The sequence below is a fragment of the Helianthus annuus genome, chromosome 3 (genome assembly GCF_002127325.2).
Source record: "Helianthus annuus cultivar XRQ/B chromosome 3, HanXRQr2.0-SUNRISE, whole genome shotgun sequence".
Lineage (NCBI taxonomy): Eukaryota > Viridiplantae > Streptophyta > Magnoliopsida > Asterales > Asteraceae > Helianthus > Helianthus annuus.
In genome coordinates, this window is record NC_035435.2 from 167,277,608 (window position 1) to 167,292,788 (window position 15,181).

The following is a 15,181-nucleotide window of genomic DNA, read 5'->3' on the forward strand; positions in this document are numbered from 1 at the left end:
TAGCAGAAGTTTAATCCAAACTTCAGGTTTATTCACCTTTATACTCTTAGTGCATGACGTTTCAAGAGTTAACACTTTTGATCCAATTCACCAATTTTTTTTAATTTTTTTCTTTAAGTTTTTTCAAATGACCAAAATATTTTTTTCTTTAAGTTTTTTCAAATGATCAAAATACCCTTATTATGGAAAAGAATAAATAATTATGGTGGTCCTTGAAACACCCACAACCATTCTCACTCTCGTCATCTTCTTCCTTACTCCATCACCTGCGACACCACCACTGATGATCCCACCCTGCAAACCGTGATGATTTCTTCCAAAAAGTCATGAACGACAATGACAATCATTTCGCTAAAAGTATAAATGTATAATCAACCACTACATGAACATTTGTCATAGTTCTCTTACCAAAATCAACAAACCATACATGTTTCACAAACATTTAGGAATTAGGGTCCGTTTGGTTCATGGTGTTCAAGAGAATAAGAACAGGAATTGAAAACATTCCCACCAAAATTGTGTTTGGTCGGTAAGAGAAAAAAAATTGGAACCGGAAAAGATTCACCCACTTAATGGAATTCAACTTTCCTTCCTACGACACATGGAATTAAGTACATTCCATAGGGATGTTCAAAGATTACCAAAAATCCCCTGAAAGCTTCATTTGTATAATTGTAAATGAAAAGAGATGACACTAGAATAATATTTCTTTTGGGGTTTCCCATTGATAACCCCAAGACCCATGAAGTTCAACTCTCTTAGTGTTTAGTTCTTCTATGGCTGCTTTGTTCAATAAAAGAGACGAGAATCAACTTTTTTTTAAGTTCTTCTTTCAGAAACATAAACATGACTTGTGTTTAGAATTCAACTTTTTTAGTTTAGTTAGTTACTGCGTAATCAGTGGCAAAACTTGAGATTTCCGACCTGGGGCAGAAGTCACAGGACCTAAAAATTTCTATAAAACCGGGGGTCGAAAACGTATATACCCAAAAATTTCTGTACGAAAATTACATACTCTTCACTACTGATCGAAAAGTTCGGAGGATCGGCCGTCCCCTCACGCCTCTCAAAAGCTTCGCCCATGTGTGTAATCATGAACGAAGACAAAACCAAACGATGGTGTAATTAAGAGATTTATTTCGTGAACGAAGACAATTTAAGTTTGTATCTTTAATACCCTATATAAGTAGGCTGTTTCTGTTACATTCCCTCCTGTTTTTGTTTCTGTCGGATTTAAATCTTGAACCAAAATTTAAAAACCCTCTTTCCCACACCTCAACTCACACACGCACACACACGCACACACACACACTCCACGTATAAAAAATTGAAATTCTATTTCGTAATCACTCTGTTTTTTGTGTGTACTTTGTGTTGCCCATTGTTTGTTACCTTGTGGTTAGTTGTTAGTTGAAACATAGACAATAGAAGCCATGACTTTTACTTGAGATCATGTCCAAGGACGAGAGGGGCAAGTAAGGGTAAAGTTAGAGGGTGTAGTTTACGTGTGGCATCTTGGAACGTAGGAACTCTTAGTAGTAAATTGTTGGAAGTGATAGACGCACTTAAAAGACGTAGGGTACAAATAGCGTGCCTTCAGGAGACTAGGTGGAAAGGACATAGAGCAGAAGAGCGCAATGGGTATAAGTTGTTGTACTCAGGGTCTGATGGGGCCAAGAACGGAGTAGGATATTTGGTGTCTATAGAATTGCATAAGAATGTAATTGAAGTGATACGACACAACGACAGAATTATGGTGTTAAGGTTAGTATTAGGTGAGCAAGTAATGACAGTGGTATGCGCCTATGCACCGCAAGTGGGACTAGGAGATCAAGAGAAAAGAGAGTTTTGGGATTGTCTAGATGTAGTAGTAAGGGCCATACCTAGGGAGGAGGAAATTTTTATAGGAGGAGATTTTAATGGCCACATTGGTAAGGATAGCGATGGCTTTGAGTTGGTACATGGCGGTTTTGGTTTTGGCGATAGGAATGATCCTGGTAGAGACCTTTTAGACTTTGCGGCAGCTCACGGCCTAGGTATTATAAACTCGTTCTTTAGGAAGAGGGAATCTCATTTGATCACTTTTAGTAGCGGAGGACGTAAAACACAAATCGACTATCTTTTGATGAGGCAGAAAGATCGACGGATGTGGATGGACTGCAAGGTTATACCAATGGAGACGACAGCAACTCAACACCTTTTGTTGGTAGCAGATATAGACCTAAAAGTAAGGCTAACTGGGGGGGGAGAGGAAAACCCGACCTAGGATCCGTTGGGGAAACTTGAAGGGAGAAAAAATTATGATGTTTAGAGATAAAGTTAGCTCGATGATATCGATGCAACTAGGAGACGACGCAAACCGGATGTGGGAGGATATGGCGACTACGATCACTACAGTGGCGAATGAGACGCTAGGGGTCACAACAGGAAAAACTAGTGGGCATAAGGAGTCCTGGTGGTCGAATGAAGACGTGCATACCAAAATAAAGGATAAGCAATAGAGTTTTAGAGATATTTGAGGTGCACAAATGAGGAGGAGCGGCTGAGGATGAGGGAGATATACAAGAAGGCAAAAAGGGAAGCGAAAAAGGCTGTGACCGAGGCAAAAAACACAGCCTATAAACAAATATATGAACGTTTGGAAACTAAAGAGGGGGAGCATGATATGTTCAAGATCGCCAAAGCTAGGGAGCGAAGAAGACAAGATCTAGGAGTAGTAAAGTTTATCAAAGGAGAGGATGGACGTGTTTTAGTCAAGGCACTTGACATTAAGTTGAGATGGCAAACCTACTTCCATAATCTTTTCAACGACGGTAGGGCATACCAACAAGATAACAGCAATCCCAGGACTCAAAGGCGACAACAGAATAATTGCTACTGCAAGAGGATCACACATGAAGATGTGAGGATGGCACTTAGGAAGATGGGAAGAGGCAAGGCAGTGGGTTTGGACAACATACCGATTGAGGTGTGGAAGTGTTTGGGGGAAGAAGGAGTCCAATGGTTAACACTTTTGTTTAATCGTATTTTCAAGACTGGAAAAATGCCAGATCAGTGGAGGAGTAGTGTCGTGGTGCCTTTATACAAGAATAAAGGAGACGCGCAATGTTGCGGGAACTACAGAGGAATCAAACTGCTAAGTCACACTATGAAGCTCTTGGAGAGGGTAATTGAAACTAGAATTAGAAGTGAAACTCAGGTTTCAGTAAACCAATTTGGATTCATGAAAGGGAGGTCATGTAACACCCTAAAAACGTTTAACTTTAAAACGACGCAGCGGAAAAACGAGTCTTAAAATTTCTTACTTTATAACTATTCTAACATACTTGAAAACCGATTTAAACGACTTCTTTAATATGTACATCGTTCATCCTTAGTTAAAGTAACATTTATAACATATGAATACAACCCACGTGACAACTTTTCCGTACAATCCATGATCTTCAACTCGATTCTCGCCCACTTGTTCCTCATGATGATAATAATGATCCGAATAACCTGCGGTCACCATATATAACTAACACATTAGTAAATGGTGACATCATACAAAATTAATGAATATATAAACAATCATAGCATTCTATCTGTGTATTCTACTCCATTAAGATGCTCTTCCGAGTTCGTTCTTTACACCGGGCCTCCAATCGCTGAGAGCCCAACACTTACATACCTGCACTTTCATTTCATTCTCATAGATAACTCAGTTAGTATCATCAATACTCGTATGTATTAAAACCATACATACCTTCATACGAATCTCACTCATTCGGAAACATTTGGTTTATTAACACGCATGCGTCTTATCTAACCCAACTCCTTAAAAGATAAAAATCCTACTTAATACATGCATACCTCCCTACCCAAACTCTTTCATACAACTTACATGCTTACATATTCATTCTAACAATCTTAACCACAAACATTTATACACATATATAAGTCTCGTGCACACTAGTCTACGTACATACTTATTTCTATTCATGTTTACCCATGATTTCCATTTACTAACATGCAACTAAATCCATGCATACAAGGCATACATACTTATTTTATTCTCACACGTACTTGCCTACACGTTCCCTCTCTACTCGCATCGCATAAACACTCTTTAATGAGTTTGGTGTGCATTTCAGAAACTTTTAAAAATGAGTTCTATACTCACCCGCACCTCACAAAAACTATTTGGTAAGGTTGGGGTATGTTATGGAAGTTTAATGGGGCTTAGGAATGAGATTACGGGGTTCGGGATTGAAGAAAACGAAGAAACGGGGCTGCTGGTGTCGGCTGTCGCGTAGACAGCAACTTAAGGCGTCGGCCAACTGCAGACCAGCGTCGGCGACGCTGCTACCAGCGTCTGGGACGCCGCCCCTGCAGCACCGGCGCCCGGATTTCGTTCTTTTTTTTGACGTTTCGGCCCCCGTTTGCGCATCCCGAGCTTCCCAAATCATAAAATAACATTATTACAAGCCCCCAAATCATTCTAACACTTTACCCCATGTCCCCATAATCAAATCTATACTTTTATCATGCTTTCTTGATTTTGACCCGTTTGATTGACTTAGAGGAAACCTTCACTTCTACATACTCAAACCTTCCTAAACTCCAAACCCATACTTAAATAACCAGCACATAACCTTACTTTAATAAACTAAGAAGTGATTCCGGAAATCACTCACTTAATGCTAATACTTGATATCATCATCAATTTCACGTTTCAACACAACTTCTAACATTTATCATGCAACTAATCTCTTTACTACTAAAGAGGGAGTCCGGGAAATTACTTACCTCGCGCGTCCGAATTTGCACTTAGCTTCCGTGTTTACCTTCTACCCGTGGCACTTCCTTATTTGTGCTCATGTTGACATGACTCCTATCCGTACAAGTCATCACATTCATAACACGGTTAGCTTACATACATTCATTCGTTCGCTTTCAAATCATGCAATATTTGACTTTCTTTAGCTTATTAGCGCAAATATGGGATATGTATCATCATACTTCATTACTACCATATACGACACATAAATTAGTTAGTTCATAACACATAAGTTCTTGCATACGAACTTTTACCTTCTAATTACAATCCTATACATAATCCGCTCTCATTTTAGATTACGCCATTAATTTATATATCAATTACATTCACGCATCATTCGCTTTCCATAACACATTTCACAATTTATTAACTTTACATTTTCCAAATACAATACAAGACTTCCTAATTCATTCAAAATTTATAAAATTAACCATTCAAGCATTTAAGCGAACACTTGGTGTGCATACAATATTTTAAGCACTATGTACATGTGCTTTATGCATAACCTACTCATTCACACCACACTTGATCAATTCAACCGATTTCACTTAGCTTCTTAGCCTACATCAAGAACATCTACCAAAACTCTAATACTTATACATTCATCCTTCAATTTCTCATAAGTTTTAGCATCTAAGAATTGCTAAAATCTTATCATATCACTAACACAAGTGGGTTTTACTTCAATCCTTTGCTATAACCAAAATCAAAGATAATTCACATTCTACATAATGATATTAACCCACATACAAACTCAAATTCATACAATCTTCACGGATTAATCAAAACCCAATTAACAAAAAGCATCAAACCATGAAATTGAACTCACCTTATGATCAATATACTTAGATTAAAGAGTATCTAAACCCATGCATTCGATTTGCCCTTGATCTCCTTTTCAATTTGATGATTTTTGGTCATTAGGGTTTTGGCTCTTCCCTTGGTTCCTGCTCTCGATCGCACGCCCAGAACCCCAAACACTGACTTTTTTTTTGTCAAGTGTTTTATTTAACACTTTTCCCTTTTAACCCCTAAATCTTTTAAAACTTGTCATTTATTTCATTTCACATATTAACTTGTATTTAAAACCAAGTTCACTAACTTAGTTACCTCAATATCACACCATGTGAAATAAATCATTCTTGAAATTTTAACATTTGGGTTTTTGGGGCGTTACAGGTCAACTATAGAAGCGATACATATTCTAAGGAGATTGATGGAAAAATATATAGCGAAAAAGCAAGATTTACATATGGTGTTTATCGACCTTGAAAAAGCATATGCCGCTGTACCACGACAACTGATTTGGGATAGTTTGGAGGGTCGAGGGATACATGGGAAGTATATAGACATTATTAAGGACACATACGATAGAACGGAAACCAGTGTCCGCACGCCTATAGGGGATACAAACTTCTTTCCTGTGGAGGTAGGACTTCACCAAGGGTCTGCATTGAGCCCTTTTCTTTTTGCGGTTGTCTTGGATGAGTTGTCCAAGGTGATTCAAGAGACAGTTCCATGGTGCATGCTTTTTGCAGACGATATTGTGTTGATTGCAGAGACTAAACAGTGCCTGAACGCGAGGGTAGAGGAGTGGCGAGTAGCTCTAGAGAGCAAGGGCCTAAGGATTAGTCGATCTAAGACTGAGTACCTACACTGTGATTTTAGTGGTGTAGCCGATGACGATGATACCCAAATCACCATTGAAGATCAATTGGTCCCGCAGGCAACTAAATTTAAGTATTTAGGGTCGTTTGTACAAAGAGATGGTGGCATAGATAGTGATGTTACCCATCGCATTCAGGCTGGCTGGTGTAGATGGAGGGCAGCCAGTGGGGTTTTGTTCGATAGGAGGTTCCCAACTAAACTAAAGGGGAAATTTTACAGGGTAGCAGTTAGGCCCGCTATGCTTTATGGAAAAGACTGTTGGGCTATCAAGAAGACACAAGCGCGCAAGATGGAGGTAGCAGAGATGAGGATGCTGAGGTGGATGTGTGGACACACGAGGTTAGATCGGATAAGAAATGAGGTCTTTAGGGGAAGATTAGGAGTGGCTAGTATATCGGATAAGATTAGGGAGGGGAGATTAAAATGGTTTGGGCATGTGAAGCGGAGACAGACAACGACACCAGTTAGAGTAGTGGAAACTCTTACTGTGGAGGGGAGGAGAGGAAGAGGCAGACCCAAACTGACATGGGATGAGCAGATTAGGCATGATTTACTAGAGTTACATCTTTCTGAGGACATGGTCCAAGATAGGACTTCGTGGAGGCGTAGAGACGACGGACAAGATTGTCCAGATTCGAGACCGTCTCAAAGCTGCCCGAGATAGGCAGAAGAGTTACGCGGATCCAAAGCGTAAGGATTTTCACTTCGAAGTAGGTGAAAAAGTGTTACTTAAAGTATCACCCTGGAAGGGGGTGATGCGTTTCGGTAAGAAAGGCAAACTAAGCCCGAGATACATAGGACCTTTCGAGGTTATCGAACGTGTCGGGTCAGTTGCCTATAAGTTAAACTTACCGGAGGAGCTCAATGGAATTCACAATGTGTTCCACATCTGTGATGTGTGCTAAACAGACTATAAAAATTAACTATATTAGACTCTCTAGACTAGACACTAAAAAGCTTTAATTCTAGACTCGACCTAAAACCACATAATCGGCAAGTGTACCGATCAATGTAGTATAACCTAGGAAGTCCGGATATCGAACCACAGGACTCTATGTATCACGTAGATTAGACTCTGACTAGACACTGACAAACACGACACAAACTTGTTTAACTGTTTGGGGGGGGGGGGTTACGGAAACTCTAGAAAATCTATATTAAACTACTAAATTAAACTATAATTAACTAATACGAATAAAGACTGAGGGCCTTTCTTATATGAGAACGAGAGCACCTAGACAAGAATCCTGGATTGTTTTTAAGAGATTACCGATTAAGTTAAGTGCACGAGTTATGGAACCGGGATCTTAAAATACTAAACCTACTAAGAACCATCGAGGCCCCTCGACCCTTCTCAAGGAGAAACCTGTGGAACTACCTAGGCCGTTAATCCTACCGGTTATTAGACGCCTTTCCAGTTGTCTAATTATTGTGTAAGTACCCTAATGTTGACCTATTCTTTTCCAATCCTAGGTCTAGGGTAGTTTGAAGTAATTAATTTGATTTGATAGACTAATAAGACCGACAGGTAAACCAAGACATGACCTTTTCCAAGGACTATCTAAAGCAATTCGTCGGGTAAGACCTACCAATAGCCCCTCACTTTCCAGGTATTAGGACTAGTAGAACACTAAGACTTAGTAAATAATTACTAGTTACTTCTAGGGTTTATTGGCCAATTCTCCCTAAAGAGTTAAGGTTTTCTTATGTGATATAGACACTCACCGAAATCCTAAACCCTAATATGACTCTATGTTGTGATATAGACCGTCACTAAGAATCATATGAAGCAAATAATAACGATAAACCAATTCAAAGTACGCATACACATCAAACCATTAAATCAAACCGCTTAAAAAACACAATTAATCCATAATAATCATGCAAATAACATAAACGGTAAAAACTTTAAATTAATCCATTCATCAAGTCTAGGCGGTTAATAAATCTAGCCGAGCATGTTCATAAACGAAAATAATTCAAAGATGTTCAACAAAGAATTCATTGTAACAAGTTTCGTAAGAAAAGTCAAGAACAAAGAACTAGAAAACCCGATTAGATCTTCAAGTCTTCTTCTCCGAACTTGTACCAATGATTCCTAGGCTTCGAAATCTCCAAAAACGCTCCAAGAATGCTCTAGAAGTCGCCCAAGATGTCCCACAATCGAAAATTAGGGTTTTTTCACGTTTTAAGATGATTATATATATCTTTTTATAAAAAACCCTTTTAATTTTCGTAATAATTGCCAGCCAGAACGTTCTGGCTGGGCGCCACAAAATCAGGGACTGGGTGGTGGGGTGCCACCTTGTTTTTCAGCTCATGTACTAACTTCAGACTCTCGCCAGGTGCCAGAAACTTGTTTAGTGGGTGATGGGGTGCCAGAAAGTGATTTTTCAGCTTTTAAACTCTATTTCAACTCCTCGACCTTTCCAACATGCTTCAAGACTTGACACTTCAATATTTTAACTCGGTTTCTCGCATATTTGAGCATCAAGACCTGCGAAACACGATTTGATCAATAGGATACATATTCTAACGGAAATCAAAACTAAATATAACGAAAACTATACAAACTTTACACGAATAAAAGATGTATTTTTCAATACATCAAACATCCCCACACTTACTCTTTTTTCGTCCTCGAAAAAGAATTATGCAACGGAATCATAGACAAATCTTCACTCGGGTTAAAAGCATAGGTATATTTAATTAAAAACAAGGCTTGCGTTAGCAACGATTGCGAATATATTTGTCCCCTTAAACCCGAATCCAATCCTAAGCCCTTATCATGTGAATTTAATTTAAGTGCGGTCAGTTTACCTAGGGTCTCACGCTAGAATTTACAGTCCACCTACTCCCGCCTCAAGCTTATAGGACTAAAGGAACGATCACTGGACCAATTCCCAACCGTCTTATATCAAAACCAGAAGAGTTTACAATCATATTTTTCTTTTTCCAATTTTTTTCGCTTTTCTTTTTTTTTCATTCAATCGTGAGTCTAGACGATGCTTTCCCTAACTAAGAGGCAATCCGGCTGTAGAGTCGCTATCCCCAACCACAGATTACTTAAGTTTTGGTACTTTTTTCTCTTTTTGCACAGTCGATTTCACACACCCTAGCGGTAATCTTGCTGTAGAGTCGCTATCCCCAGCTCAGACTACATAGGAATGCATTACTTTCATTTAGTTTCTAGCTCACTTTTTATTCTTTTTTTTTTTCATGATCACAAACTCTAACGGTTTTAACTTATAACGGTGCCCCTTATACTATTATCGGCAGTTTTAATTTCCCATATCTCCCATGCGAAAACCCACTAGCAAACCGACAATTAAGGTATATTAACTCAAAGGGACTTAAAACCAAACCCGGGCCTATCCACATATCCCTAACTAGACGCAAGCTCGATTTATTTTAACTCATTATTATTATTATTCGAACCCGAGCAAAAATTTGTCTTTTCTATCATTTTCCGTTTAAAAGTGCAAACTTCTTTTATTTCGAAGGATATTTTCTGGTTTTTCAATTTTTTTGGATTTTTCAATTTTTTTTAATTTTTTTGTGTTTTTTCATATTTATGACTCAAATATTTACAAGTATCCCATCCTCACACTTAGAGATTGCATTGTCCCTAATGCAAGAACGAAAATACGACTCAACAACTACCTAAAAAATAAACACTGCAAACGAAATAAATAAAAATATACAACAACAACAACAAAAAGGGAAACGACTTAGCTGAGAAACCTTTGTCGATTGAAGATCGACAGGTAAAGAAGCTTCGAAGGAAGCATGTACCTATTGTTAAGGTCAAACGGGATGCCCGTAGAGGTCCCGAATTCACGTGGGAGGTTGAATCCACGATGAAAGAGAAATACCCTTATTTATTTCAGTAAATCTCGGGTCGAGATTTATGTTAAGGGGGTGAGGATGTAACACCTCGAAATTTTGTGTCCAATGATGTATAGACACGTGTCTTGAGTTTACACGTGGCATTTAAATACTAAATAAAGGACTAAAGTTGACAAACCTTGAAAGTATGTAAATTCGAGGGTTAAAAATGTCAACGAAGGGTAAATATACTGTATAGTAACCCTGAATGATGCTCGTACCTTCAAACGAATAAATCATGGATCGTACGGAGCGAAACGCGGAAGAAAGTGAGAGATTACAAGCTACAGGGGTTAATTGTGTCAACATGTTTAATTTATACCTCTGAGTGACCCTTTGACGAACCCGAGGCTTTGTAACAGTAAAATACGCTCACTAGAATATACGATATAAATTTCGCGAAGTTCCGTTTTAAAACGAGAAAGTTATGATCAAATTCGTATGAGAAGGGTTAAAAGCGTCAACAATAAAAGTTAAGGCTTTTCGGATAGTAATTAAACTAACCGGGGACTTAACAATGCGGAAAAAGGCACGAGGCCCTTAGTGGTAAATAATCGAGGGCCAAATCGCAAAGTTACCCCTTCGAAACCAAAAGGTCAGGTTAATCATTACAAAAGATTTGAAAATCTTGGAAATCAGGTCTAATGCGGGCCGCGAGCCACCTGCTGATTCGTTTTCTGACATTAGGATTCAGGCGGCCCGCGTAAAGGTTGCCTGATCCTAATGCGGGCCGCGTGAAGGTCCCAGATGCAGAATTCTTGGACAGATTCATTGTTTGAGCTTGTAAACGATCATTGAGGCATTAATTGAAGCATGGGCGCCCTCTACATGTCCCCTAGCACCTTAGGACACCTGCTGATCATCCATGAGCAATCCTAGAGTGAGTTGTAATGATCTTGAGCATGGAAATTCACTATAAAAGGCATGGTAGTGTTCCATTGTGAAACACACCTCAAACCTGCCTTCTGATCATTTCTGGAGCTCTCAAGCCTTCTCCTAACATTCTTAGTCGTGCACCAAGCTTCTGTAAGTGTGTCTACCCTTTTGTGGCTTAGTTTATGCATAGTTTAGCTTAAAAGTCAATCCGCCGTAATTACTGATTGACTTTGCGATAAATCACAAATGGTCCAGTGGTTTGTCGAATCAAAGATAGTTATATGTTGGTAATCATGTGGGCTTTAAACCTCTAAAAGGGCACCCACTGATTCCCACTCTAACTAGTCCGAATATCGAGTCAAACGTGCTTAGAAAAAGTCAACAGAAATGCTATTTTGCGATTTCTTGCATAATCGGTAATGTAGATGATATGTAACCTGTTTAAACACTCATAAAACATGATAATAAGTATATTAACTAGTCTAAGCTTGTTTGATCCGACCATTTACTGTTTTGACCCGGTTCGGAGCCGAAAGTCGCAAAAGCTTTGACTTTTGCTTTGACTTCAGTTCTGACCCGATAAAATTTGATTTAGATATACCTTAGGACTCTCTTAGGACCAGGTTACATGATGGTATAACCCTCTGTGACCGGTTCGTTGTTTGTCCGAGTCTTTTACACATTTCCGTTAAATGCTTAAAAGTTGACCGTAACGCCCTTTTTTAATTTAAAACGAGAATTTTGGACATGTGAAAGAACCATAACCTTACTTACTGATTTCTAAGCATGTCCCTAAAATTTCACGTCAATCCGAGGTCCAGAATAGGAGTTATGCTAAATAGCGCAAATTACGGAAACTTTAGTAATTTAATAGCGCAATTAGCATAACGCCTATCTAAACCCGGATTTCGACACCAAACCTTTTACTCACTGATGTAAAATAATATTTTGGGATTTTTAAAGATTTTTAATTATTTTTAACCTGCTCATAACCTGCGGTTATGGCAACGGTTCGGTGAATACCGAATATACCCTTTTCGGCCATAGCTTGAGTTCTACAAGGTCTTTTGACCCGATTCCAGTTGCTACTGATTTTAAATAATAAATAAAGTATTTTAGACTTTATAAACTGTTCGGGAAACTCAGATTTCCTGTAGAACTCAGAAACCTCTTTTATAATCTTTAAAAAGACCGAAATACCCCTACGGGGCATAATATGAACTTAAACTCGTTTCGGGCATTATGGAAGGTATCCTACTAATACCACAACCTCTTTAAAGCATATTGACTTAGGAAACCAGTGTAGGACTCTTACGGTTACCCGTTACGCCTTTTGCGCGCACGGTTCGGCTTATGTAACTAGTTTACATAAAATAGCCGAAACGGGTCAAACCATATTGTTTTGACTCCAAAACCCAGAGTGTGATTATTACACCCATATAAAACAAGTCTTCAAACTTGTTGGGTCAAAATCACATTCCATTCCCGGTTTTCGCCTTTCACGCGATTAAACCGTAACTATCCGTTGAAACTGACCGGTCTAAGCTACGACTAAATTAAAGACCCGTTACGATTCTAATAGGTTAATTTAAACTTTCGTTCCAGATTAGGAGACCAGTAAAAGCTATCTGCAATTTATTTCGATTAAGGATTTATACTTGCAAAGGTAATACTTTTAACTTATTTTCCATTATACGGGCTTGGGTTACGGTACATAGTATACCGCTTGATCGGGCATCAAATTCTCCACCGATTGAGTGGGTAATTGAATAAATTTGATCGGCTCGTTTAAACAGTCTTGTTACTTAAAAGCCTTTGGGGGGTTAATGACCATGTCCCGGATATCCCTGACATCATTTTACGAAATGGCCACGACCTAAGCGCGGAGTGTAGGCGTACACTCGTCAGTGCATAAATAGTCGCTGTGGTGTGTCTATTGATCTTTAACCCGGACTTGATCCGGGCTACTGAACGCATAAGGAACATGTAATTCGTTCACAAGATTATATATTTAAATAATTCTCCTAAGTTATAAAAGAGTTTGTGCCTTGTGCATTCAAATCAATTTTAATAAACATTTTACAAAAGTGTCGGTTGAATGTATTTACCAGTGTAAACTGACGTATTTTCCCAAAAAGACTAAATGCAGGTACTATGCGTAATTGGCTGGATATTCTCCTTAGCATCATAAAGAGTCTCGCAAGCTTAAGATGCCTTCGTCTGTTGAATAAAACTTATATTTTTATTTGATCCCATGTGGATACATTTTCGACTATTCGTAATACTTTGATATTGCAAACAATGGTTGAAATATAATTATCTTTATGCTTCCGCTGTGCATTCATATATTGTGTGGTTTGACTATATTGTTGCCAACTACGTCACGATAATCCCCCACCGGGCCCACCGGTGAGACACGTGGAAATCGGGGTGTGACACTATTATACATGATTTACATTATATTGTGTCACTCTGATCACTTTCTTGGTGTTGGTGACTTCTTTTTTTTTTTTTCTATATTCTTTGACTTGGTATGTTGGTATGCTATTCGTTTTGTTTTGGAGTCGAGGGTCTCCCAAGAAGTAGTCTCTCTATTCCTAGGGATAGAGGCAAGGTCTGTCTACATCCCACCCTCCCCAGACCCTATAAGTAGCTTTGCTATTTGTGGGATTCACTGGGTATGGTTGTTGTTGTACTTTTTGTATGTTTATTTGACTCTTATATCTAGTTTTGGTTTTGGTTTACGAGTCGGGGGTCTCACTAGAAGCGGTCTCTCTATCCCCTGGGATAGAGGTAAGGCTTGTCTACATCTCACCCTCCCCAACCCTCCCCAGACCCTACCTATAGCTTGGCTATAGGTGGGATTATACTGGGTACGGTGGTTGATTGGTATTTCGTGAACGAAGACGAGGATAAAGACCAACATGTTGATTATCGGTACCTTTTTGTAGTAGTGTTTAAATTTTCTTAGTCGCTCTTAGGGTATAAGGGGTGCATGCCTAATGAGATGAGGGGAAATTTCCACCCACCCAATCATATTGTGTCATGTCATTTCTTCCCTCATTCTCCTCTTTTGCCCAAAAACACAAGGGACGGTTTCCCCCAAACTATTAAAAAAAGCCAAAACATGATTGGTTGATAAGATAATGGGCCCCACCACTTACCCCTCTCCCTCAAGTCCCCGCAAGCGGCAACAGTTCACCGCAATTCTCTTCCCGCGTGGCAATCTTGGTGATGGTGGTGATTCTTCCGTGCGGCAAGTCTTCCCCGCAGGCTTTGCCGTGACCACCCCATACACCCTTATGAATACGAAGGAGGAGCAAAAGAGGGTTTGGATGTAGATGGGACAAGATGAATGGTTGAAGGAAGATTTACTAAGGGTGGTTGTGTAATTTTAACTTTTTACGTACCAATTCCCTTTTACAAATTTACCAACCAAACATCATAAAAATTTTCAAAGGAATCAATTGAATTTCCCACAAATTCCAATTCTTTTGAAACATTTCATTTCCTTGTTAAAATTTTGTGAACCAAAAGGACCCTTAGTTTTATGAAAAAAAATAAGGAAAAATGTATATGAATTTACAAGTATTATGCCATTAATTACATATTAATAGCAACAGAACTCAATGTGGGATAGCTCAGTCAGTAGAGACACTTGCCTTATAGTTGAGAGTATTTTGTATTATTTGGTGTAAATTAGAGTAGTGTATTATTAGCCGTTAAAAAAAGAGCAATAGAAAAGTGTTGACTGGTCCTTTGTATATAATCAATATAGTTATATCGTTGAGTGGTCATCTGTATATGATCATATCATATTATAAATGATGACATTCTATGTGATATTACATTACATTACATATGTATTAATTACCAACTTCTTTATGCATTAATTATTGTACCTTGTAGTTTGTTACTATTTTTTTATGT

The 15,181-nt window shown here is 38.7% G+C and overlaps 1 protein-coding gene across 1 annotated transcript; it reads left to right on the plus strand.

Moving 5' to 3' along the window:
• The first annotated feature begins 1,753 nt into the window (after positions 1-1,753).
• Positions 1,754-2,266, plus strand: LOC110932510 (craniofacial development protein 2-like). The gene has a single exon (XM_022175839.1). The coding sequence runs from the start codon at positions 1,754-1,756 to the stop codon at positions 2,264-2,266; it is 513 nt and encodes a 170-aa protein (XP_022031531.1).
• The last annotated feature ends 12,915 nt before the right edge of the window (positions 2,267-15,181 follow it).

Excerpts from the sequence above, each read along its gene's own strand:
- LOC110932510 (XM_022175839.1), top strand. The coding sequence starts at position 1,754 with ATGGTGTTAAGGTTAGTATTAGGTGAGCAAGTAATGACAGTGGTATGC.